This window comes from Salmo trutta, chromosome 34 (assembly GCF_901001165.1).
Source record: "Salmo trutta chromosome 34, fSalTru1.1, whole genome shotgun sequence".
Taxonomy (NCBI): domain Eukaryota; kingdom Metazoa; phylum Chordata; class Actinopteri; order Salmoniformes; family Salmonidae; genus Salmo; species Salmo trutta.
In genome coordinates this window covers 38,379,961-38,407,827 of record NC_042990.1, presented here as the reverse complement: position 1 = coordinate 38,407,827, position 27,867 = coordinate 38,379,961, and the positions used below count along the sequence as shown (strand labels likewise).

General features: G+C 44.2%; 2 protein-coding genes across 2 annotated transcripts; one reads left to right on the top strand and one right to left on the bottom strand.

Annotated features, from left to right (window-relative positions):
- Positions 1-12: 12 nt before the first annotated feature.
- On the top strand, positions 13-5,541 carry eif3i (eukaryotic translation initiation factor 3, subunit I). Its single transcript, XM_029732829.1, has 10 exons — positions 13-156; positions 708-800; positions 907-994; positions 1,698-1,763; positions 1,936-2,085; positions 2,345-2,472; positions 3,941-4,051; positions 4,297-4,386; positions 4,472-4,638; positions 5,088-5,541. Exons 1-10 carry the CDS (start codon positions 154-156, stop codon positions 5,167-5,169), a joined length of 978 nt encoding a protein of 325 aa, XP_029588689.1. The 5' UTR covers positions 13-153; the 3' UTR covers positions 5,170-5,541.
- A 4,193-nt stretch (positions 5,542-9,734) lies between these two features.
- LOC115174133 (probable histone deacetylase 1-B) lies at positions 9,735-23,072 on the bottom strand. The gene is made up of 14 exons (XM_029732826.1): positions 22,871-23,072; positions 21,772-21,884; positions 20,605-20,722; positions 20,255-20,329; positions 19,984-20,122; positions 18,077-18,218; positions 16,709-16,801; positions 16,457-16,565; positions 14,827-14,967; positions 14,239-14,347; positions 13,983-14,113; positions 12,362-12,517; positions 11,945-11,993; positions 9,735-9,944 (listed from the first exon to the last, which is right to left on the bottom strand). The coding sequence occupies exons 1-14, from the start codon at positions 22,923-22,925 to the stop codon at positions 9,917-9,919; spliced, it is 1,458 nt and encodes a 485-aa protein (XP_029588686.1). The 5' UTR covers positions 22,926-23,072; the 3' UTR covers positions 9,735-9,916.
- Positions 23,073-27,867: the final 4,795 nt, after the last annotated feature.

Genomic DNA, 27,867 nt, shown 5'->3' with positions numbered 1-27,867 from the left:
AGGGGTCACTGCTTGACACGGAAGTACTATCGCTCCTTTTCCGCCTTCGCCCCGGCGCCGTACAACACGAGTCCTCATCATTTCTCGTTTTTTTTTTGTGTTGGCACGTATAACGATTACAACGGATAAAGCGATCAGTGTAAAGCTTCGGCGATGGTGAGTATATCATATTAGAACTGTTTAAATTTGATTAGCCATATGTGCTGAACTTAAGTGAAATTGTCTAGAATGTCCGCGGTTTATGCTAACCAGATAGCCACCATCACGCTAGCATAAAAAAGGATGATGCGTTGTCAGTCTAGCTAGCTGATGTTAGTAATAATAATACAAGCTGGCAAGTACATCGAAAATGTGGCGCCTTTTTGGTTGATCATTTTATGACGTTAGTCATCCCCAACATTGTCGATGTTATGCACAATGCTAATAAGTTAAAGTTATTTGGTTGTCCCATATGTTTGATTGCCTCTCCATACTGTCAATGAGCCACCCGTTAGCACATAGCTAGGTAGCAAGGGACTCCCATTCTCTATAGTTTAGAAGATTTAGATACTAGCTAGCTAGCTATAAACATCTATCTTCGTCTTCATGTCTGTCTCGTCTCTTAAATACTGGTTTAGTTAGCAAGCTGCTAGTACTAGTAAAAAAAAGCTGACAATATTAAACTGGCTGTGAAGTTAACTAACATGCCTTATTCTTATGTCCTGCAGAAACCCATCTTGCTACAGGGCCACGAGAGGTCTATCACACAGATCAAATACAACAGAGAGGGAGACCTGATCTTCTCTGTGGCCAAAGACACGGTGAGAAATTATACACAACACAGAACAATGGCATGTATGTAGAAAATATATCACTCATCCACCAGTAAGTTGAACAATTCACATTGTGTGCGCGTTTTATTCACAGGTAGCGAACGTGTGGTACTCTGTGAACGGAGAGAGGCTTGGAACTTACAATGGACACACTGGAGCTTTGTGGTGTGTGGACTGTGACTGTATCCTTTACTGAAGACCTCTAACAGCCATGCACACCATGGTGCAATTTACCATTATTATGGCCAAGTGGTCTGGGCTATCATGTCAAATGACCTTGATCTTAAACTTTTATTTGAAGCCCTTTCCAAAAATGAGAATTTCACACAAAAAAATTAAAACATTTGTCAGAGAATGGTGCTGGACCATCAAACGAAAAGGGACAGTTTGATGAAAAAGCTTTAAATAAAGGTCCAGGTGATTCTACGTGTTATGTTTCTAGTAGGGTCATTGAGTGTTGGTGTTTTGTTTAGGGTGTATATGATGTTTCTAGTAGGGTCATTGAGTGTTGGTGTTTTGTTTAGGGTTTATATGATGTTTCTAGAATTGTAATTTCTTGTTATTTAACCTTTATTATTATTACTAGACAAGTCAGTTAAAAATAAATTCGTATTTACAATGACAGCCCACCCCGGCCAAACCCGGCCAACGCTGGGCCAATTGTGCGCCGCCCTATGGGACTCCCAATCAAGGCCAGTTGTGATACAGCCTGGAATTGAACCAGGGTCTGTAGTGACGCCTCTAGCATTGAGATGTAGTGCCTTAGACCGCTGCGCGAGCCCCATTGAGTGTAAGGGATTTTGTTTAGGTTCCTTGTTATGGGCAACATGAATTTACAAAGGGGTAGGCAATAGGATTGTTGGTTGTCCTTAACTATGTTCTCAGGGGACACCAAGAACGTGCTGACAGGATCGGCAGACAACAGCTGTAGGCTATGGGACTGTGAGACTGGTACGTAAGTGTGTGTTTGAGAGAAAACAAAAGAGAAAGTCCTTTTAGTGCTTGGATGGGATACCTGTATGTGTGTTAGCGTGTGGATGTATAAGACTGAGGTTTGTTGAACAACTTCCTGGTTTGTGATGCAACTGTGTGTGTGTGTGATATGACCCCTCCTCTCTCCCAGGTAAACAACTAGCCATGTTGAACACCAGCTCGGCTGTGAGGACCTGTGGCTTTGACTTCAGTGGCAACATCATCATGTTCTCTACAGACAAGCAGATGGGCTACCAGTGTTTCCTCAACTACTTCGACCTACGGGACCCCCAGCAGATCGGTAAGTAGTGTACACTTCAGATTAGTATTAAAACAGGATAGAAACTGCTGTTTGCAGGTAAAGGTGAATGCAACATTGTGATAACTTTCCCTTGCCTTCCACTAGGCTTTCTGGGGTGTCCTTTAGATCAGAATGTATATATCTGGTTTCACAGCCATCAGTTGTCTGAGGATGTTTTTCCCTATCTTTCCCACTGTCTCCCTACCTCTCTCTCTCTGTCCCTCTCTCTCTCTGTCCATGTCTCTCACTCTCTCTGTAGAGGACAACCAGCCGTACCTGACGGTGCCCTGCGCTGAGTCTAAGATCACCAGTGCTGTGTGGGGGCCTCTGGGAGAGTTTGTTATCGCTGGTCATGAGAACGGGGAGATCAACCAGTTCAGCGCCAAGGTGCACACACTGACACACAACACTGAAGCATGCATGAGAGCACCAGCTGTTCTGGATGACTGTGTGGTAACGCTCTCAGTAGTCGATGTGAGCAAGACCTTTAAACAGGTCAATATTCACAAAGCCGTGGGGCTAGACAGATTACCAGGATGTGTACTGATTGTCAGAGACTCCAGTCACCCAAGTCAGACTGTTTTCTCTGCTACCGCATGCCAAGCGGTACCAGAGCGCCAAGTCTGGGACAAAAGGCTCCTTAACAGCATCTACCCCCAAGCCATAAGACTGCTGAACAATTAATCAAATGGCCACCGGATTATTTACGTTGACCCCCCCCCCCCCCCCCCCCCCCCCCGGCTTCATTTTGTCTCTGTACCAGTACCCCCTGTATATAGCCTCCACATTGACTCTGTACCGGTACCCCCTGTATATAGCCTCCACATTGACTCTGTACCGTAACACCCTGTATATAGCCTCCACATTGACTCTGTACCAGTACACCCTGTATATAGCCTCCACATTGACTCTGTACCGGTACCCCCTGTATAGAGCCTCCACATTGACTCTGTACCGGAACACCCTGTATATAGCCTCCACATTGACTCTGTACCGGTACCCCCTGTATATAGCCTCCATATTGACTCTGTACCGTAACACCCTGTATAGAGCCTCCACATTGACTCTGTACCGTAACACCCTGTATATAGCCTCCACATTGACTCTGTACCGGTACCCCCTGTATATAGCCTCCATATTGACTCTGTACCATAACACCCTGTATAGAGCCTCCACATTGACTCTGTACCGGAACACCCTGTATATAGCCTCCACATTGACTCTGTACCGGTACCCCCTGTATATAGCCTCCACATTGACTCGGTACCGGTACCCCCTCTATATAGCCTCCACATTGACTCTGTACTGGTACCCCCTGTATATAGCCTCCACATTGACTCTGTACCGGTAACCCCTGTATATAGCCTCCACATTGACTCTGTACCGGTACCCCCTGTATATAGCCTCCATATTGACTCTGTACCGGTACCCCCTGTATAGAGCCTCCACATTGACTCTGTACCGTAACACCCTGTATATAGCCTCCACATTGACTCTGTACCGGTACCCCCTGTATATAGCCTCCACATTGACTCTGTACCGTAACACCCTGTATATAGCCTCCACATTGACTCTGTACCGGTACCCCCTGTATATAGCCTCCACATTGACTCTGTACCGTAACACCCTGTATAGAGCCCTGCTATTGTTGTTTTATTGTGCTACTTTATTTGGTAACTATTTTTTCACCTCTTCTTGAACTGCGCTGTTGGTTAAGGGCTTGTAAGTAAGAATTTCACGGTATTCGGCGCATGTGACGAATAGTTTGATTTGACGCATTTATTGAAGACGGGAGAGAAGTAGGTAATGTAGTACATCATTATACTGACAGTATTGTCTCTGACGTGTGTTGCAGTCTGGAGAGGTGCTGAAGAAGGTGAAGGAACACAACAAACAGATCAACGACATCCAGACCTCTGTTGATCTGACCATGGTCATCACAGCATCTAAAGACTGTTCCTCTAAGGTATCCAGGGATGAGTGGAGAGATGTTGATGGATGAGAGGTGGAGGGTTAGACAGGAGGAGGTTTAAAGACAAGAGGAAGAGTGATGGACTGGGGCTTCTTAACTAGTTGAGTTCAACAGCTGACTGCCTATAAGTACTGTCTGGCTGACTTGTCTGTCTCTCTCTCCCGGTCTGCCTGCCTGTCTCTCTCTGTCTGCCTCTCTGCCTGTCTCTCTCTCCCGGTCTGTCTCTGTCTGCCCCACAGCTGTTTGACTCTACAACTCTAGATCACATCAAGTCCTTCAAGACAGAGAGACCTGTCAACTCTGCTGCCATCTCCCCCATCATGGACCACGTAAGACAACCACTTATCCCAGAGAACATTTCTGCAGCACCTCTTTATTCCCAGAGCTGACCTTTAACCCCTGTGTGTATTGTAGGTGGTGATGGGAGGAGGTCAAGAGGCCATGGAGGTCACCACCACCTCCACCAGGATCGGCAAGTTCGAGGCCAGGTTCTTCCACGCAGCTTACGAAGAGGAGTTTGGCAGGGTCAAGGGTCACTTCGGACCCATTAACTGTGTGGCGTTCCACCCGGACGGCAAGAGGTAAGGTCCAAAAGGCACTAAAGAATAGAAACTTGATTATCCATCTAAGTGTAGCAGATGGGATGTGTAACACAGTCCTCAACCTAAGAGTCCCCACTAGCGCTGCTGAATAGCTAGCTTTTTGGTAAGACGCTTCGTGGGGACGGTCGTGTGTTTCCAGGGCAGAGGTTCTGGGTTGGAGCTTTGGTATGAGCTGAAACGGGGGGGGGGGGGGTGGTACTTGCTAAGCAAGCATTGTGATGGAAATTATTTGCCATATAATACTTAATGATAGACAAATCTATATTTACTTGGTTATCGTTACCTAAATGGTGATCATTCTCAGCTCTCGTTGTATGCAAGTTACAGTTTTTGGGGTCCATTTTGGAACTCAATCATGCAATGTCACACTAAAACCAGCTAACTGTGACCAGTGTCTCTGGAAAACAAACCTGTTTCTGCCTCTTTAGCTATTCCAGTGGGGGAGAGGACGGCTATACCAGGATCCATCACTTTGACCCCCAATACTTTGACTTCGAGCTGGAGGCGTAAACAGAAGACCAGCAGCGATACTCTCTCTTTTTTTTTTTTTTTTAAACTGATGACACCAGGGGCGCATCTCAATATTCTATAGTAGCCTCCTCTCCTGATCTGAGAACAGAAATAATGGTGGTGAATGACTACCAGGAATTGCTTGTTACTGGTTCAGTGGTTTTAAATCTGTGATGGAGAGAAGCCACTGAAGACAATTGAGATGCACCCCTAGTGGTGGTGAGGAAGAGGAGACTTTAGGCCTTTTGAGAATTATTTTGGCTGGTCATCATAATCCTGACATCACTAATAAATGTACCCTTGGTTTTGCCCTCACCACTATTCCAGTGTATTTAAAACTGATTTAACAAATAAAATGGATTTTGAGCTAAATTGATTAGTTTGTCTGTGTAATGTGGAATCTGATTACATGTAAAGGGATCCACATTGACTCTGTACCGGTACCCAAAACATTTTTACATTTTACATTTTAGTCATTTAGCAGATGCTCTTATCCAGAGCGACTTACAGTAGTGAATGCATACATTTCATACATATCATACATTTTTTTCTGTGCTGGCCCCCCGTGGGAATCGAACCCACAACCCTGGTGTTGCAAACATGCTCTACCAACTGAGCTACAGGGAAATGGCGATTAAACCAGGTTTCCATCCACGTGAAGTTGGACAAATGTGGGATCCGTTTTAAGAATTATGTAAGAAATGGCAGTGGAAACACCTTTATGGGTGAATATTGATCAAGTTGTCCTCCCACTAACTGCTTTCCCAGCTTGTACTTAATATGTAACCTATGACCTTGACAGGGCAGCGATGAGACCGATGCACCTTTCCGATAAATTTCCAGGGTCTTGTTCTGATGATGTTATCGATGCTTGCTGTTTGACATTCTCTTGTCCATAATAGTAATCTCACGTACAGTTGAAGTGAGAAGTTTAAACACTTAGGTATGTGAGTCATTAAAACTCGTTTATCAACCACTCCACACATTTCTTGTGGGAAAAAAACTATAGTTTTGGTAAGTCTACTTTGCATGACACAAGTATTTTCCCACACAGATTAATTCACTGTATCACAATTCCAGTGGTTCAGAAGTTCACATACACTAATTTGACTGTTCCTTTAAACAGCTTGGAAAATTCCAGAAAATGTCATGGCTTTAGAAGCTTCTGATAGGCTGCTTGACATGGCAGATTTCTTTTGATTTTCCCAAGACATCATAAAAAATAATTGTAGACCACAAGTCTGGTTCATCCTTGGGAGAAATTTCCAAACGCCTGAAGGTACCACATTCATCTATATAAACACCATGGGACCACGCAGCCGTCATACCGCTCAGGAAGGAGATGCGTTCTGTCTCCTAGAGAGGAATGTACTTTGGTGCGAAAAGTGCAAATCAATCCCAGAACAACAGCAAAGGACCTTGTGAAGATGCTGGAGGAAACAGGTACAAAAGTATCTATATCCACAGTAAAACAAGTCCTATATCAACATAACCTGAAAGGCCGCTCAGCAGGGAAGAAGCCACTGCTCCAAAACCGTCATAAAATAGCCAGACTACGGTTTTCGGGGAAGGCTACCCGAAACATTTGACCCAAGTTAAACAATTTAAAGGCAATGCTACCAAATACTAATTGATTATATATAAACTTCTGACCCACTGGGAATGTGATGAAAGAAACAATTATTCTGACATTTCACATTCTTAAAATAAAGTGGTGAATCTAATTGACCTAAGACAGGGAATTGTTACTAGGATTATAATGTCAGGAATTGTGAAAAACTGTTTAAATGTATTTGGCTAAGGTGTATGTAAACTTCCGACTTCAGCAGTAGGTAGCCTGTTTAGAGAGAATGTGGGCAGATTCACGACGAAACCAATTTATTTTTATTCAGTACATGGGAATTTGAACTTCTGAAGTTGTGCACTGACGTCACGCAAGATTTATGGGGAAGTGCGCATATTGTTTTTAAGCGGGTTTCAGAATAGTTGCATGAGAATCTGGTCACCAATTGGATGGAAACCAAGCTAGTGTGAAATTGACAGTAAATACATGCGCTGTAGTAAACTAACAAGTGAGGAGTCAGTTCCCCCACTAGACTTGGATAGCCATAATCTGAAGGAAGCCTGGAAATCAAATCTCTACACACAACCAAATGATTGCCTTTACAAGTTCTTGTAAAATAGATTTCAAATGTAATAAGAAAAACAACCAAGCACAAAAATCAATTATTTTTTCATTATAAAACAAGTTACACACGTTTGTAATCACAACCAAAACAACATATTCTCACCTATTACAGTAGAAAATACCAAGGGCTTAAAACATGAGCCTGTTCCCAAAGGTGTAGGGTGAAGTTTCCCCGACACGCTGATCACTTGGGTCAGTTCTGTATTTTCCTTACTAAAACGTCTACAGCGGATCTTGGAGCTGTACTTAGGGGAAACCTCACCCTTGAACGTTCAACATACCCGATGACTTAAAAAAAAAAAACATTTCCTTTTAGAAATATAAAACGCGGTAAGGATCAGGAGTGTGGAGCGTACAGTCCTGAGAGAAACCAACCCAGGGAACAGAGTAAAGCAGAATGTATAGAATACAAAACATCATGACAGACTGACCAGGTGAAAACAGCTGAAACATATCCCTTATTTGGATTCCCAAATGGCGCTAGGCACTGCATTTCAGTGAAAGAGGCATCACTACAGTCCCCGGTTCGATTCCTGGCTGTATCAGATTCGGCTGCGATTGGGCAGCGCACAATTGTCCCAGCGTCGTCAGGGTTTGGCCGTCATTGTAAATAAGAATTTGTTCTTAACTGACTTGCCTAGTTAAAGAGTAAATAAAAAAAGATGGCACTTGTTAAATCCGCATAGATGAAGGGGAGAAGGATTTTCAAACCGAGACAAAATCTTTTGTCTTGCCCATTCACCCTCAATGGAGCACACACACACACACACACACACACACACACACACACACACACACACACACACACACACACACACACACACACACACACACACACACACACACACACACACACACACACACACACACACACACACACACAATCCAAGTGCCTTTGAACGGGGTACGGTAGCAGGTGCACCGGTTTGAGTCATGAACTGCAGCGCGGTTGTTTCCTATATGTATCAAGAAACATCCACCAAAACAAAGCACATCCAACCAACTTGACAAGTGTGGGAAGCATTGGAGTCAACATGGACCAGCATCCCTGTGGAACACTTTCGAACACCTTGTAGAGTCCATGCCCTGATGAATTGAGGCTGTTCTGAGGACAAAAGGACAGTGGGTGAAACTCAATATTAGGAAAGTGTTCTTAAAAAAAGCTGCACTATGCAGAAATCACTCCACCATTTCCTGGCTGCTAAAATCTAAAATTTGAATAGTTTGCCTAATTTCAGTTTGAAAAAACATGTATATTGTACCGTTTTTTTCCATAACAAAAAAACAATTGTATTGTCAGCTGTTTGAAGCTGATTTATAAAAACAAATGGTGCTTTAAAAAATATATATATATTAAAAAAGGAAGCATAGAAATAAGACAAAACAGATCTACTTCCTTTCAATTAAGAATGACAGATCTATAAACACACACATTTCAATTGGGTCAGGTCACCCAAAGAGTTACATATAGCAGCTTTAAAAATGTTTTGTACACTCAGTGTATGTTGCTCCATGATTCAAAAATAACTTAATGGCAGAATAGGGCTGAGGACTTGTGAATGACTATTGTTCAAAAGGGGAATGAATGTCTGCAGTGGAAAGTGGATTCCTTTACAACTCTTGGAGTTCTTGGATCAGTCCAGATGGATAGGTGAAATGACAGGTGTCTTATCAGGGGGACTGGCTTTCACTTGTCATGTTACCTCAGGTCAGTGAAGATGGAGGAACTGAGGCCGGGATTCAATCCAAGGTGCGTTAAAAAAAAAGCAGCGCATCAGACAATGCAGCTTTTGTAAAGACATGTTTTCCCCTAGAGTGGCCGAGAGATCACATTCACAGTATCAGCTCCAGTGTAAATAGCATTTAAAAAGACCGCTAGAGAACAGTGCACTATAAACGTGCCTTGGATTGAATCCTGACCACCCTCTTTTTAGACTAGAGGTGATGTTGAAGCTCCGTAACAGAAACACGTCCCTACTGCTTCACATTCTCAGGTGATGTTGAGGGGAAAGGGAGATACCTAGTCAGTTGTACAACTGAATGTATTCAACTGAAATGTGTCTTCCACATTTAACCCAAACCCCTCTGAATGAAGGGTGGGGGCTGCCTTAATCGATGTCTTCGATGCCCGGGGAACAATGGGTTAACTGCCGTGCTCAGGGGGCAGAATGACAGATTTTTACCTTGTCAGCTCGGGGATTCGATCCAGCAACCTTTCGTACAACTAGGTACCCCCCTTTCCCCTCAACACCACCTGAGAATCTGAAGCAGGCTCCACGACAGGAACACGTCCCTACTGCTTCAGATTCTCAGGTGGTGTTGAGGTGCCACGACAGGAACACGTGGTTCAGGGGGAAAAAAAGGAATGTGGTAGAGATGTGAGTAAAAAATATTTTTTAAAACACGTTGCATTTCAACACTGACAAAGCCCAAAAGATTTTCCCGCATATGAGGAAATACTAAAACAGCATTAAGAGAATAATTGACAGTCCATTGCTGCTGCTGCTGCTGCTGCTGCTGCTGCTGCGTGCACCTGGTAACCCATGCATATCTGATGCTTCAACACGTCTTAGTTTCTTCTTTTGGCCTGGTGGTGAAATGAAGAAACAGTTGAATGGGCTGGATACACACAAGACTGGGCTAAGACTGGATACACAAGACTGGGCTAAGACTGGATACACAAGACTGGGCTAAGACTGGATACACACACGACTGGGCTAAGACTGGATACACAAGACTGGGCTAAGACTGGATACACACACGACTGGGCTAAGACTGGACACACACAAGACTGGATACACACACAAGACTGGGCTAAGACTGGATACACAAGACTGGGCTAAGACTGGATACACAAGACTGGGCTAAGACTGGATACACACAAGACTGGATACACACACGACTGGGCTAAGACTGGACACACAAGACTGGATACACACACGACTGGGCTAAGACTGGACACACAAGACTGGGCTAAGACTGGATACACACGACTGGGCTAAGACTGGATACACAAGACTGGGCTAAGACTGGACACACAAGACTGGGCTAAGACTGGATACACAAGACTGGGCTAAGACTGGATACACACGACTGGGCTAAGACTGGATACACAAGACTGGGCTAAGACTGAATACACAAGACTGGGCTAAGACTGGATACACACACAACTGGGCTAAGACTGGATACACAAGACTGGGCTAAGACTGGATACACAAGACTGGGCTAAGACTGGATACACAAGACTGGGCTAAGACTGGATACACAAGACTGGGCTAAGACTGAATACACAAGACTGGGCTAAGACTGGATACACAAGACTGGGCTAAGACTGGATACACAAGACTGGGCTAAGACTGGATACACAAGACTGGGTACACACGACTGGGCTAAGACTGGATACACAAGACTGGGCTAAGACTGAATACACAAGACTGGGATAAGACTGGATACACAAGACTGGGCTAAGACTGGATACACAAGACTGGGCTAAGACTGGATACACAAGACTGGGCTAAGACTGGACACACAAGACTGGGCTAAGACTGGACACACACAAGACTGGGCTAAGACTGGATACACAAGACTGGGCTAAGACTGGATACACAAGACTGGGCTAAGACTGGATACACAAGACTGGGCTAAGACTGGATACACAAGACTGGGCTAAGACTGGATACACAAGACTGGGACAAGACTGGGTACACACGACTGGATACACACACGACTGGGCTAAGACTGGATACACACACACGACTGGGCTAAGACTGGATACACAAGACTGGGCTAAGACTGGATACACAAGACTGGGCTAAGACTGGATACACAAGACTGGGCTAAGCCTGGATACACAAGACTGGGCTAAGACTGGATACACAAGACTGGGCTAAGCCTGGATACACAAGACTGGGCTAAGACTGGATACACAAGACTGGGCTAAGACTGGATACACAAGACTGGGCTAAGACTGGATACACACGACTGGGCTAAGACTGGATACACACACGACTGGGCTAAGACTGGATACACAAGACTGGGCTAAGACTGGATACACAAGACTGGGCTAAGCCTGGATACACAAGACTGGGCTAAGACTGGGTACACACGACTGGGCTAAGACTGGATACACAAGACTGGGCTAAGACTGGATACACAAGACTGGGCTAAGACTGGATACACAAGACTGGGCTAAGACTGGATACACAAGACTGGGCTAAGACTGGATACACAAGACTGGGCTAAGACTGGATACACAAGACTGGGTACACACGACTGGGCTAAGACTGGATACACAAGACTGGGCTAAGACTGGATACACACAAGACTGGGCTAAGACTGGATACACAAGACTGGATACACAAGACTGGGCTAAGACTGGATACACAAGACTGGGCTAAGACTGGATACACAAGACTGGATACACAAGACTGGGCTAAGACTGGATACACAAGACTGGGCTAAGCCTGGATACACAAGACTGGGCTAAGACTGGGTACACAAGACTGGATACACAAGACTGGATACACAAGACTGGATACACACGACATTCTATTCCTAGATGTTATATTTGATGTGGTCACTACTCACCCGGTTGTATCCATCTTCTCTTCTGCGTCTTTATCCTCCTCTTTCACTTCTGGGGAAAACAAAAAGGATGTTGACCGGGCCAGTCACGGAGGCGTTACGCCCAGTGTCCCAGGCCAGTCACGGAGGTGTTACGCCCAGTGTCCCGGGCCAGTCACGGAGGCGTTACGCCCAGTGTCCCGGGCCAGTCACGGAGGCGTTACGCCCAGTGTCCCGGGCCAGTCACGGAGGCGTTACGCCCAGTGTCCCGGGCCAGTCACGGAGGTGTTACGCCCAGTGTCCCGGGCCAGTCACGGAGGCGTTACGCCCAGTGTCCCGGGCCAGTCACGGAGGCGTTACGCCCAGTGTCCTGGGCCAGTCACGGAGGCGTTACGCCCAGTGTCCTGGGCCAGTCACGGAGGTGTGTGAGGTTTACTTTACCTTTCTTCTCTTCTGTCTCGTCTTTCTCCTCCTCAGTCTTGACTCGTTTTGTCTTCTTGTGGTTGGCAGCGTTCCTCCTTCCCCCTCCTCCCTGTCCCTCATCCTCAGAGTCAGAGAACTCCTCTTCACAGGCTATCCTCTTATCATGGGCCCTGACTGAAACACAACACCATGCTCTCATCATGGGCCCCTGACTGAAACACAATACCATGCTCTCATCATGGGCCCCTGACTGAAACACAACACCATGCTCTCATCATGGGCCCCTGACTGAAACACAACACCATGCTCTCATCATGGGCCCCTGACTGAAACACAACACCATGCTCTCATCATGGGCCCCTGACTGAAACACAATACCATGCTCTCATCATGGGCCCCTGACTGAAACACAACACCATGCTCTCATCATGGGCCCCTGACTGAAACACAACACCATGCTCTCATCATGGGCCCCTGACTGAAACACAACACCATGCTCTCATCATGGGCCCCTGACTGAAACACAATACCATGCTCTCATCATGGGCCCCTGACTGAAACACAATACCATCCTCTTATCATGGGCCCCTGACTGAAACACAATACCATCCTTTTATCATGGGCCCCTGATATGTTTAAAGGTAATGATTAAAGAATTCCACCCTGAAACGTAACTAATTAGTAATTAGTTGTTTATGTAGCATGTATAATGAATAATTAAAGTACTAAACGTAAGTCCAACAAGGTTCAGAAGAGACCTGTGAGGGATAGAAATGTGTGTGTGTCTAAGAAAATACAGAGAACAATTCAACTGTGTTTGACCCGACATGGCTAGAACTCTGAGAAACTTATGATAGGACAGGGAGTCATTTTCAAGGTTCCTTTAATCTCGGGGGAATGGAACGGATAGCGCTGGGTAGTGACAAACAGTGGTGACAACTCTGGAGAGGGGATACATCCCACCTACTGTTCGTGTGTATGTATGTGCGTAGGATATCTACTGTTCGTGTGTATGTATGTGCGTAGGATATCTACTGTTCGTGTGTATGTATGTGCGTAGGATATCTACTGTTCGTGTGTATGTATGTGCGTAGGATATCTACTGTTCGTGTGTATGTATGTGCGTAGGATATCTACTGTTCGTGTGTATGTATGTGCGTAGGATATCTACTGTTCGTGTGTATGTATGTGCGTAGGATATCTACTGTTCGTGTGTATGTATGTGCGTAGGATATCTACTGTTCGTGTGTATGTATGTGCGTAGGATATCTACTGTTCGTGTGTATGTATGTGCGTAGGATATCTGTTGTTCGTGTGTATGTATGTGCGTAGGATATCTGTTGTTCGTGTGTATGTATGTGCGTAGGATATCTACTGTTCGTGTGGATGTATGTGCGTAAGTAAGGAGTGAACTATAAAATGGATGTCTTTGTATTATGAACTTCAGAGTGCTCTCGTGAATAAACATTGATTTGACTATTGTAAGCTGTGAATTCTGTCTGTTTCATTTAAACCAGAACTTTACAAACTCTGGGTTGCAGACTGAGTAGATTCATTAAAGTTTAACAAAATTCTTTATCAGCCCCTGACTGAAACAATACCATCCTCTTATCATGGGCCCCCGACAAACAATACTTACTGGAGATGCGTTTGTCAGGGTCCTCGTCCTCCTCGTCTCCAGAGTCCGGGTGTGGAGCGTCTTCAGGGATGGCCTGCATCTGGACCCCCGGGGCGTGAGGCAGCATACGCAGGTTCTCAAACAACCTCTGTCTGGGGAGGGAGAGAGACGTTAGTGTGTGTACCACAGTATGTCTGTCTGTATATATATTGACCATATTCATGGCCTAAGGCTTGTGTAATATATATATATATATATATATATCTTTGTAACTTACTTGATCTTCTCCAGGTAATCATTGGTGTTCTGGTTGGTCATGTTAGACGGACTGATGTGGAGCTTGAAGTCAGGGCCAAAGTACTCAAAGTAGTCGTTGTATGGCAGCTCTGATAGGACGAGAGAGATGGTCAGGTTGTTGTAAAAAAAAAAAAAAAAAAAAGGTTAAATCAAAGTAATACATGAACAAAGATCTTTAATACGACGAGAAGTCAAACCAAGAAGTGTAACGTCATACTAAACAAAGTCTGACCTACTGTTTCAAGTAAAACAAAATATATCTTTCTGTACGACTTTGTCAATTCACATTTACATACATTTACATTTTAGTCATTTAGCAGATGCTCTTATCCAGAGCGACTTACAGTAGTGAATGCATACATTTCATTAAAAAAAAAATTATCGTACTGGCCCCCCATGGGAATCGAACCCACAACCTTGGCGTTGCAAAACCATGCTCTACCAACTGAACCACACGGGACAATTCACAACATGTAACAATTACTTCTCAGGTCAGAGTACATAGATTGTTATTTACTGTTTGTCTATAGCATTAGGTACAGTTCTGTATAGTGCTGTGTGTGTGTACCGTTAGGTATGGTGCTGTCCAGAGCCACGGCGGTCTCGTAGGTCCAGCAGCGGGCCACGTTACGGATGGTATAACCACCACCTCCCAACATCAGCAGAGGCAGGTTGAAACTCTTCATGTACTCAACACACTTAGCATGACCTGAAACACAGCGTCTTAAGAAATTATTCATACCCCCTTGACTTAGTCCACATTTTGTTGCGTTTCTCATCCCCCCCCACCCCCCCACACACACACACACACACACACCCCATAACAAAGTGAAAACATGTTTGCAAATGTACTGAAAATGAAATCTCATTTACATAAGTATTCCCACCCCAGTCAATACATGTTATAATCACCTTTGGCAGTGATTACAGCTGTCAGTCATTCTGGGTAAATCTCTAAGAGCTTTCCACACCTGGATTGTACAATTTCTGCACATATTTTTTTTTTTTTTAAGTCTTCAAGCTCTGTCAAGTTGATTGTTGATCATTACTAGACAGCCATTTAAGCCATAGACTTTCAAGCCGATTTCAGTCAAAACTGTAACTAAGCCAGTCAGGAACATTCAATGTCGTCTTGGTAAGTAACTCCAGTGTATATTTGGCTTTGTGTTGTAGGTTACTGTCCTGCTGAAAGGTAAAGCGCATTCAGGAAATAAGGTACCCGTTTTTTATTTTTAATACATTTGCAGAATTTTTATAAAAACCTGTTTTCGTTTGGTCATGCTCTACAACATTCGCAGAGTACGACCCTGCCTCACACAGGAAGCGGTGCAGGTCCTAATCCAGGCACTTGTAATCTCCCGTCTGGATTACTGCAACTCGCTGTTGGCTGGGCTCCCTGCCTGTGCCATCAAACCCCTACAACTCATCCAGAACGCCGCAGCCCGTCTGGTGTTCAACCTTCCCAAGTTCTCTCACGTCACCCCGCTCCTCCGCTCTCTCCACTGGCTTCCAGTTGAAGCTCGCATCCGCTACAAGACCATGCTGCTTGCCTACGGAGCTGTGAGGGGAACGGCACCTCCGTACCTTCAGGCTCTGATCAGGCCCTACACCCAAACAAGGGCACTGCGTTCATCCACCTCTGGCCTGCTCGCCTCCCTACCTCTGAGGAAGCACAGTTCCCGCTCAGCCCAGTCAAAACTGTTCGCTGCTCTGGCACCCCAATGGTGGAACAAGCTCCCTCACGATGCCAGGACAGCGGAGTCAATCACCACCTTCCGGAGACACCTGAAACCCCACCTCTTTAAGGAATACCTGGGATAGGATAAAGTAATCCTTCTAACCCCCCCCCCCTTTAAAAGATTTAGATGCACTATTGTAAAGTGGTTGTTCTACTGGATATTATAAGAGCGTCTGCTAAATGACTTAAATGTAAATGTTAAATGTCATCATGGGGTATCGTGTGTAGATTGGGGGGGGGGGGGGGGGGGGGGGAATAATTGAATCCATTTTAGAATAAAGCTGTAACGTAACAAAATGTGGAAAAAGTGAACGGGTCTGAATACTTTCCTAATGCACTGTACAATGTCTCCCAGCAGACAACCAGGTTTTCCTCTAAGACGTTGCCTGTGCTTAGCTCCGGCATTTGGCTGACCAACAAACAGTCCTCTAAAAAGCAGCCCTCCTTCAGCGTGTGTTACCTTTGATGGTCAGGTTAAAGCAGCCCAGTCTGTCTCCAGAGAGAGAGTCCGCTCCACACTGTAACACTACAGCGCTGGGCTGAAACATCTCCATCACTTTAGCCATCACCTAGCAACACACACACAAAAAATAAAAAAGAGAAATGTATAAAAAGTGAGAAACACAAAAAAAAAGGTAAAATCCATTTGACCCCCCCCTGTAAAGAACCAAAACACTGAATGACTTGCAGTGAAAAGAAGCAGGAGACTTACAGGTTTGAAGATGGCTTCATAAGACTCGTCGTCGATGCCGTCTCTGAGAGGGTAGTTTACAGCATAGTACTTCCCCTTCCCTGCTCCAATGTCCTAAACACACACACACACACACACACACACACACACACACACACACACACACACGTCATTGTACATACTGAAATACAAAATTGCTCAAATGTAGGTTGACAATCCAACACACACACACTGAAAGGGGGAGTGTAGTCACACACACACACCGAAAGGGGGAGTGTAGTCACACACACACACACACCGAAAGGGGGAGTGTAGTCACACACACACACACCGAAAGGGGGAGTGTAGTCACACACACACACACCGAAAGGGGGAGTGTAGTCACACACACACACCGAAAGGGGAGTGTAGTCACACACACACACCGAAAGGGGGAGTGTAGTCACACACACACACACACACACACCGAAAGGGGGAGTGTAGTCACACACACACACACACCGAAAGGGGGAGTGTAGTCACACACACACAAACCGAAAGGGGAGTGTAGTCACACACACACACCGAAAGGGGGAGTGTAGTCACACACACACACACACACCGAAAGGGGGAGTGTAGTCACACACACACACACACACACCGAAAGGGGAGTGTAGTCACACACACACTGAAAGGGGAGTGTAGTCATACACATCAGAACACACACAATGAAATGTACTTTGCTTATTTCTGAATCCCCCCCTATTTTTTTTGCTCTCCCCTTCTTCCACACAGACTCACCCTCAGGTCTCCGGTGCCAGGGAAGTATTCTCCCAGAGCACACACACACACTCACCCTCAGGTCTCCGGTGCCAGGGAAGTATTCTCCCAGAGCACACCACACACACTCACCCTCAGGTCTCCGGTGCCAGGGAAGTATTCTCCCAGAGCACACCACACACACTCACCCTCAGGTCTCCGGTGCCAGGGAAGTATTCTCCCAGAGCACACCACACACACTCACCCTCAGGTCTCCGGTGCCAGGGAAGTATTCTCCCAGAGCACACCACACACACTCACCCTCAGGTCTCCGGTGCCAGGGAAGTATTCTCCCAGAGCACACACACACACTCACCCTCAGGTCTCCGGTGCCAGGGAAGTATTCTCCCAGAGCACACACACACACTCACCCTCAGGTCTCCGGTGCCAGGGAAGTATTCTCCCAGAGCACACACACACACTCACCCTCAGGTCTCCGGTGCCAGGGAAGTATTCTCCCAGAGCACACACACACACTCACCCTCAGGTCTCCGGTGCCAGGGAAGTATTCTCCCAGAGCACACACACACACTCACCCTCAGGTCTCCGGTGCCAGGGAAGTATTCTCCCAGAGCACACACACACACTCACCCTCAGGTCTCCGGTGCCAGGGAAGTATTCTCCATACTTGTGGAAGGAGACAGTCATGACCCGGTCTGTGGTGAAGAAAGCTTCTTCCACTCCGTCTCCATGGTGAATGTCGATGTCTACGTACAACACCCTCTGGTGGTATCTGATAGGACAGACGAGGCAACTCATTACATACAATATCTACATTAGATTCATATTACCTGACAGGACATACAATACAACTAAATGAATACACTCATATCTAGGTTTCTCATCAGAGCCTGGGGACTACTCATTTCAACAAGAAACACACACCATGACAAGCCAAGGACACGTCACCATTCTGTTCTGTCTTTTAGAGGCTGACCGATTAATTAGGGCCGATTACAAGTTTTTATCACAATCGGTAATCGGCCTTTTTGGATGCCGATTATATTGCACTCCGAGGAGACTGCGTGGCAGGCTGAACACCTGTTATGCGAGTGCAGCAAGGAGCCAAGGTAAGTTGGAAGCTAGCATTAAACTTATCTTAACATAATCACTAGTTAACTAGTGATGATATTACTAGGTTAACTAGTTTGTCCTGCATTGCATATAATCAATGCGATGCCTGTTAATTTATCATTGAATCACATCCTACATCGCCAAACGGGGGATGATTTAACAAAAGCACGTTCACGAAAAAAGCAGAATCGTTGCACAAATGTACCGAACCATAAACATCAATGCCTTTCTTAAAATCAATACACAGAAGTATATATTTTTAAACCTGCATATTTAGTTAAAAGAAATGCATGTTAGTAGGCAATATTAACTAGGGAAATTGTGTCACTTCTCTTGCGCTCTGTGCAAGCAGAGTCAGGGTATATGCAGCAGTTTGGGTCGCCTGGCTCGCTGTGAACTGTGTGAAGACCATTTCATCCTAACAAAAACTGTAATTAATTTGCCTGAATTTTACTTAATTATGACATAACATTGAAGGTTGTGCAATGTAACAGCAATATTTAAACTTAGGGTTGCCACCCGTTAGATAAAATACAGAGCGGTTCCGTATTTTACTCAAAGAATAAACGTTTAGTTTTCGAAATGATAGTTTCCTGATTTGACCATATTAATGACCTAAGGCTCGTATTTCTGTGTGTTTATTATAATTAAGTCTATGATTTGTTAGAGCAGTCTGAGCGGTGGTAGGCGGCAGCAGGCTCGTAAGCATTCATTCAAACAGCACTTTACTCCCAGCAGCTCTTAGCAATGCTTGATTCACAGCGCCGTTTATGACTTCAAGCCTAACAACTCCCGAGATTAGGCTGGCAATACTAAAGTGCCTATAAGAACATCAAATAGTCAAAGGTGTATGAAATACAAATGGTATAGAGAGAAATAGTCGACGCGTCATAATTCCTATAATAACTACAACCTAAAACGTCTTACCTGGGAATATTGAAGACTCATGTTAAAAGGAACCACCAGCTTTCATATATTCTCATGTTCTGAGCAAGTAACTTAAACGTTAGCTGTTTTTACATGGGACATATTGCACTTTTACTTTCTTCTCCAACACTGTGTTTTTGCATTATTTAAACCAAATTGAACATGTTTCATTATTTATTTGAGGCTAAATTGATGTTATTTATTTATTATATTAAGTTAAAATAAGTGTTCATTCAGTATTGTTGTAATTGTCATTATTAAAAACATATATATAAAAAATAAAAAAAGTCGTCCGATTTATAGGTATCGGCTTTTTATGGTCCTCCAATAAATCGGTATCGGAGTTGAAAAATGATAAATCGGTCGACCTCTACTGTCTTTCCTCAGAAGTGAAAGAGGAGGAGAAAGACGGGCCCGCCGGGGTGACGGGAGTTGGCGGGGCCCGCCGGGGTGACCCGCCGGGGTGACGGGGGAGTGACCACACACAGGGCTCTTACTTGAGCAGCTCCAGGATGGCGAGGACTATGTCGTTGACGTAGCAGAACCCAGAGGCCTCAGACTTCTTGGCGTGATGGAGTCCTCCGGCCCAGTTGATGGCGATGTCCATCTGCTGCTTGTTTAGCTTCACTGCCCCCGCTACACACACACACACACACACACACAGGGAGGAGGGAAGAGCGAGACAGTCAATATAGGAAGTGAGAGAGGTAGATAGGCAAGCGAAGTCAGTGGTACAGTAAGGCAGACGGAGAAAGAGACTAGACTTACCGACAGAGCCTCCCGTTGAGAGCTGACAGAACTCAAACAGGCCGTCAAACACTGGGCAGTCCTCTCCCACATTAACTGTTTTCAGAGCAGCAAGGATGAAAGTCATTCATTTCATATGTTTGATTGAGACCTGCAGGTTTGTTCCAATGCATAAAGCTGTAACCTACATAACAGATGCGAGTGTGGAGTATAGACAAGACTCAGCTCAACATTAGCCCATATGAAAACATGACAAAATAAGGTATTACAAGGTATGCTAATCTATGGTTTCGGGGGGGGGGGGTGAAATATCCCTTTAACAATGCCCCCCTTCTGAGCAACGCTAGGGGAAAATACTGGCTGTTACTCACATCTCTGCATCTGCTTGCTGTGTTCTGACATGTTGTCTGACCGGATGGAACGCAGGAATTTGATGTAGTCGTCACTGTGGTACTTGGTCATCTCCTCTCCATTGGCCTTGTGGGGTCTCTAGAGGTCAAGAAAAGTGTTTTGCAAAAGATGCAATATGTATACAAAAAAACATTCCATTACCTTGTTGCTAAAACATTTGCCTAATTTCAGTTTTGATAATATATTTTTCAATAACCAAACATATGGACGGTCAGAAAACTTGTAGTCCACAACTATCCATTTCGACTTTTATTAAAAAAAGTCTAGAGGACAGCTCAACTATACAGAATGTTACTTCAGACGTGTTGAAAAGTCATGTTCTGTGTTGAAGAATGAGTCCAGTCCTATCAGCTTCAGTTCTATACAATATCTAAGTGATAAAAAACGCCCACATTCTGTACATCACCTTGGAAATAATGGAAGACGTGGCGTTATGAAGAGGAGTCGAGTCCCTTCGTGGAGTTAATTTACCCAGGTAATGTAATGTTACAGAATGGAGGTGTTTATCTCGCTGATACCACAGTTGCCAAATAAATCAATATGAAATCACACATTTACCGACAGAGAGACATTTTTTTGGGGGGAGTTGACATCCATTTTTAAAAAGTTCATTCATATTTGGGTTGTCGTTTGTTGTTCGATATTTACAGACGTGACCTAATCGTTCGTTCTTTACATGCAGCTGCCATGCTCAGTAAACTAGTTACGGCTACACAAGCAACCTCTGCAGCCAGAATAACAGCCCCAAAAAAACGTGTCTCTGCAAAAACAAATAAATGCTAGCTATGTTCCCCCCCCCTTGTTGGACCTGCGTTTACTATGCATCTAATTTCAGTTCATGTGGTTGTTGGTTTAGCTTTCTGTACCTTTGTAGCAAGTACTGTCTGCATTTGTATGCGCATACTGCATCATGATTGCAAGACGTCCTTGATAGCTTTTCCAACTGTCCCGTTATCTGGCTATAAATGGGCCAATTTACAATGCCATTTATAGCCAATCTGAAACGATTATTCAACAGTGCTGTTGAATAAATTTATTTATACCATAAATATCGAACTAATCTATCGAAGAAAAATCTCATATATATATATATATATATATAAGCCCACTGTGGCTGTTGTACTCACGTATATCTCCATCTTCCTGTACAGTCCATAGTTGAGCAGCAGGTTGTGGGTCATACGGATCCTGTGGGGTTTCATGGGATGACCCTGACCATAGTAATAATTACCCACGTCGCCTGGGGAAAAGAAACAAAAGAGTTTTAGACAAACTAGTGAAACAACAAACCATATGTCCTTCCCCTAACCCTGATGTAGTGTAGCTGTGGGCTTTACATTTTAGTCATTTATCAGACCCTCTTATCCAGAACGATTTACAGGAGCAATTAGGATTAAGTGCCTTGCTCAAGGAAACATCGGCATATTTTTCATCTCGTTGGTTCTGGGATTCGAACCAGCGACCATCCGGTTACTGGCCCAACGCTCTTAACTGCTAGGCATCCTGCCGTTTTGATCGCGGGGTAGCACTATCAAGCATACAGCCTAGATAACTGCAAAGCACGAAACAACTTATCTATAATAGTTTTAATTACGAATCAAATGATCAGCGTCTGTAAAGTGTAAATCTTCATACCACAGACACAGCGCATTACTTGCTCAACACCCCCATCCCGCACAATTCACTACTACCCACAAAGTTGACTATCAAACACCGCTAGCTACGTTTAACTGACAACCACACTTTACTAAAAACAAATGTAGTTAATTATCAAGAGGTTATTCAAGGATACTTATTAGTAACACTAACCATTTATCTAGCTATCTAACGTTAGCTCGTTTTGCAAACCTAGTCAGTTGGTTATAAGCCTACTAACGTTAGTTAACTTAGCTAGCGAGCTAACGTTAGCTAACCAAGTTGCCACAAATTAGTATATCCAACTTCCTAGTTAGCTAGATATTGGCAATTCATCTGATTGCAACATTACAAAATAATTAAAAACGACTCTCAAGTTGCTTTGGCAAGCTAACTAAAGTCTTCTTCCTAACCAGGTAACTAGCTAGCTAATGATAGTTAGCTAACCACTCGGTAGTTAGCTAGCTAGCTGCTAACTCGCCTACGGCACTTCTCTCCAGAGGAGACATAGTCCTTTCGACCACCGAATCCTCGCCGATTCAACAAATAATACTCCGGAGAAACACTGAGCTACATAACATCAAATCTTACCATCATAATAGTAGCAAACTTTCTTCTTTGTTCCTCCTGCAGACGACAGCGCCATTTTTACTCAATAATTAGTACCGCACAGTTCTTTGTGCCCAAGCCGGGTGATTTTTTTTTCTCGTCTCGTCCAATCACCGAAGTCTGCTCTGTTGTTGGGAAGGATGCACTCTTTCTGTTTGCATGGTGCACCCAAAAATGTTTACATTTACATTACATTTTAGTCATTTAGCAGACGCTCTTATCCAGAGCGACTTACAGTAGTGAATGCATACATTTCATTTCATGCATTTGTTTTGTACTGGCCCCCCGTGGGAATCGAACCCACAACCCTGGCGTTGCAAACACCATGCTCTACCAACTGAGCCACAGGGAAGGCCCGGATGTAGATGACCTCAAACACACACCAAGTCAGGGAAGGTAACAAGCTCCCCCCACACCCTTAGACAAAACAAACTACATCAGCCATAATAACCTAGTCTAAGCAGTTTTTTTATTTTATTTAGTTAATTAGCACACATGGTGGCAAATGTTGCCATAATACAGGTTTATAATAGGGGCTATATTAAGTTAGGGTTACCTTATGGAAATAAATACTAGCCCGTATCATAGCAACACAAATATATTTGATTGAAAAAGAAAACCTGGTTCCCCTGAGTGGCGCAGCGGTCTAAGGCACTGCGTCGCAGACCTGGGTTCATATTCCGGGTTGTGCCACAACCAGCCTGGAGTCCCATAGGATTGGCCCAGTGTACAAAGCATTAGGAATACCTTATATTGTGCACCCCCTTTTGCCCTTAGAACAGCCTCAATTTGTTGGGGCATGGACTCTACAAGGTGTTAAAATGTCCAGCAGCGTTGCAGTTCTTGACACAGTCAAAACCAATGCGCCTGGCACCTACTACTATACCCCGTTCAAAGGCACTTCAATATTTTGTCTTGCCCATTCACCCTCTGAATGGCACACATACACAATCCATGTCTCAAGGCTTGAAGTGGATTTAACAAGTGAAGTCAATAAGGGATCATAGCTTTCACATGGATTCACCTGGTCAGTCTATGTCATGGAAAGAGCATGTTTTGTACCCTCAGTGTATTTTGTAATGTCAAGCAGCTACATTACCTCTGATTTCTTCTGAGAGCCAAACACCATCTTATTACCAGCGGTGGTTTGCTTCGAATCCTGGTTCTGCTGATCATCTGTCCCTTTCTGTTTGTCTTGTCTGGTCTGGTTCTGCTTAGCATTCTGGTTCGCATTCTGGTCCAGGTTCGTCTGCTTTGAGTTGGCCACGTCTTTCTTGTTCTTAATGCTCTTCGCGTCAGCAGCCTTTGGATGTTCTACTGGTCCGTGGTGGCATGGTGCACCCAAAGATGTTCTACTGGTCTGTGGTGGCATGGTGCACCCAAAGATGTTCTACTGGTCTGTGTTGGCATGGTGCACCCAAAGATGTTCTACTGGTCTGTGTTGGCATGGTGCACCCAGAGATGTTCCACTCATCTGTGATGCACCGGTCTGTGGTGTTAGTTATCCCCCCACCACCCAAGCGTACATTGAATAAATAGACCCTCATATATATTCCTCCTATTGCTGTATGATGAATGCCAACGTTGCCACCTACACTGCCACACTAATGATCTCGCACATTCCTGTACATTGACCTTGCACAATAATAGTTTTTCTCATTGAGCTGGATACTGAAGTACACAGTCAAAAAATATGATGAAAGTGATGATGATGATGATGATAGCCTAGCATAGTAAGTAGCTTTCATACATCATTTTTCAATAGTTCAGCTTTTAGCCACCAGATGGTTCCGTTGTACTACAATAAGCAATCTGCTCCATGTTGCATGTGTTACTTATCAAAATCTGCTCACATAGTTTTTGTCTATAGGCCTACCATCTCTGGCACTATAATATTTTTAGTATTTTTATTTTTTATTTTTTTTATTTTCATTTATTTTTTAATTATTTTTTTCTTTACCCTTTTTTTCTTTTTTTTCTTTTTTTTTCTCTGGCACTATACCTGTCTGAACAACAGCATACCTGTTGTCTGCCCTACCCTTCTTAAAGGGGAAGTTCAGTATGAGTGCTGAAATCATCTTTACTGTAACATCCAGGAACGGTTCCGCCCCCCCCAAAAAAAAAAATAATAAGCCATGTCGGCTAACAATTTTGGGATTTTTAAACTTGTATATTGACCGGGACCAGGGACCCTGACCTCCAGGTGGCCCCCATTGACTTTGTTAGTCATTCTCACTCAGATATCATATAAGTCATTACTAAATGGTTAGAATTGCAGAAAATTTGCTTTAAAACTGCAGAAATGTCTCTCCACGCTATGGCAAAATAGCTAGAATTGCAGGAAATTAGCTGTAAAACTGATATTTTTTTCTTTCTTTCTGCCCCATGGCAAAATGAGTATAATTGCAGGAAATTTGTTATAATATTGCTACGTTTTCTCTGCACCCCATGCAAAATGTGTAGAATTCCAGAAAGCTTGCTTTAAAACTGCAACATTTTCTCTACGCCCCAATGTCCAAATCTCGCTTAGGGCCCTCAAAAGGCTAGAGCTGGCCCTGGTAACATCAAACCAAATGATTGAGTTGCCCCTATCACTCCCATTGATTTTTAGATAACAGTGGCTAAAGTTCATCTGAAGTTTGTAGTGGTTGTTTAATTAAAGAACCATAAAACATGGATTAAAGTTTCTCCTGGCCAATACACTACTTTTTACAGTGAGGAACCATCTAAATGCTGAACTTCCCTTTTAAGTGATTAACATAAACCTGAAAGTTAAATAGCAGTACACCAGTTCCAAAAAATGCCAAAAGGAGGATGACACTGAAACAGTTCTAATTGAATTACCTGAAGTTTGTGATCACAAGTTTAGTAAGTAAGGTAAAAGAAAGAGAGAGAAAGAGAGAGAGAGAGAGATCGAGCCTGAGGAAGATCCTGAAGTCATGAGCATGAGGTGAGTGAGAAGTCAGAGAGAAAATCTGTCTGACTAAAAGTTTTCAAATTACATCACAATGGTGATGCTATAACGTCTGAGTGTCCTCAAACATGAACATTAAAATGACAAAAGTTAAAGATGAAGAAGAATATTCTGATGAGAGGTTTTCTGAACTGAGGAACATAATCTGTGAGCTGGAGCAAGAGATCTCTGAACTGAGGAAGATAATCTGTGAGCTGGAGCAAGAGATCTCTGAACTGAAGAACATAATCTGTGAGCTGGAGCAAGAGATCTCTGAACTGAGGAAGATAATCTGTGAGCTGGAGCAAGAGATCTCTGAACTGAAGAACATACAGTGCAATCGGAAAGTATTCAGAACCCTTTCTCCACATTTTGTTACGTCACAGCCTTAATCTAAAATCGATTCAATAATTTTTTTCCCCCTCATCAATCTACACACAATACCTCATAATGACATCACAATTCCTGACATCACAATACCCCATAATGACATCACAATACCTCATAATGACAAAGCGAAAACAGGTTTTTAAATATATTAAAAAGATAAAAACAGAAATACCTCATTGAAATAAGTATTCAGACCATTTGCTATGAGACTCGAAATTGAGCTCAGGTGTATCATGTTTCAAATGATCCTCCTTGAGATCTTTCTACAATTTGATTGGATTTCACCTGTGGAAAATTCAATTGATTGGACATGATTTGGAAATCACACCTGTCTATATAAGGTCCTACAGTTGACAGTACATGTCAGAGCAAAAACCAAGCCATGAAGGAATTGTCCATAGAGTTCCGAGACAGGATTGTGTCGAGGCACAGATCTGGGGAAGGGTTCCAAAAAATGTCTGCAGCATTGAAGGTCCCCAGGAACACAGTGGCCTCTATCATTCTTAAATGGAAGAAGATTAGAACCACCAAGAGTCTTCCTAGAGCTGGCCGCCAGGCCAAACTGAGCAATCGGGGGAGAAGGGCCTTGGTCAGGGAGGTGACCAAGAACCCGATGGTTACTCTGACAGAGCTCCAAAGTTCCATTCCGGAGATGTGAGAACCTTCCAGAAGGACAATCATCTCTGCAGCACTCCACCAATCAGGACATTATGGTAGAGTGGCCAGACGGAATACACTCCTCAGTAAAAGGCACATGACAGCCCACTTGGAGTTTTCCAAAAGGAACCTAAAGACTTTCAGAGCATGAGAAACGAGATTATCTGGTCTGATGAAATCAAGATTGAAACTTTGGCCTGAATGCCAAGCGTCACGTCTGGAGGAACCTGGCACCATCCCTACGGTGAAGCATGGTGGTGGCAGCATCATGTTGTGGGGATGTTTTTCATAGGCAGGGACTGGGAGACTAGTCAGGATTGAGGACAAAAGACAGATCCTTGATGAAAACCTGCTCCAGAGCGGTCAGGACTTCAGACTGGGGCGAAGGTTCACCTTCCAACAGGACAACGACCCTAAGCACACAGCCAAGACAATGCAGGAGTGGATTCGGGACAAGTCTCTGAATGTCCTTGAGTGGCCCAGCAAGAGCCCGGACTTGAACCCGATCGAATATCTCTGGAGAGACCTGAAAATAGCTGTGCAGCGACGCTCCCCATCCAACCTGATAGAGCTTGAAAGGATCTGCAGAGAAAAATGGGAGAAACTCCCCAAATACAGGTGTGCCAAGCTTGTAGCATCAAACCCAAGAAGACTAGAGGCTGGAATCGCTGCCAAAGGTGCTTTAACAAAGTACTGAGTAAAGGGTCTGAATACTTATTTGTCCTCGCTAGTGTCTCTGTCAAAGGCCCACATAATAGAAACAGATAGGTTCACAGCTCTGGGGCTGAATCAGCCAATCAGAGCCAGCTTTCTGTCTGGAGGTGGGAGGAGCTGCAGTGTATTCACACCGTCCAAAGGACATATATGGCCGTGTCACTCTTCACTATAGGCGAACCACCAAAAGGCTTCAGTTGACTCTTACCCTGTTAGAGGTTACTCTTCCTGAAGTGATTCAGTAACAAACAGCCACACACGTGGT

Excerpts from the sequence above, each read along its gene's own strand:
- LOC115174133 (XM_029732826.1), bottom strand. The coding sequence starts at position 22,925 with ATGGCGCTGTCGTCTGCAGGAGGAACAAAGAAGAAAGTTTGCTACTAT. Across the intron at positions 20,123-20,254 it reads CTCAACGGGAGGCTCTGTCG|CGGGGGCAGTGAAGCTAAAC; the intron begins GTAAGTCTAGTC and ends GTGTGTGTGTAG. Across the intron at positions 14,968-16,456 it reads CTTTAACCTGACCATCAAAG|GTCATGCTAAGTGTGTTGAG; the intron begins GTAACACACGCT and ends GCTGTGTTTCAG.
- eif3i (XM_029732829.1), top strand. Across the intron at positions 2,473-3,940 it reads TCAACCAGTTCAGCGCCAAG|TCTGGAGAGGTGCTGAAGAA; the intron begins GTGCACACACTG and ends CGTGTGTTGCAG. Across the intron at positions 4,387-4,471 it reads TCTCCCCCATCATGGACCAC|GTGGTGATGGGAGGAGGTCA; the intron begins GTAAGACAACCA and ends TGTGTATTGTAG.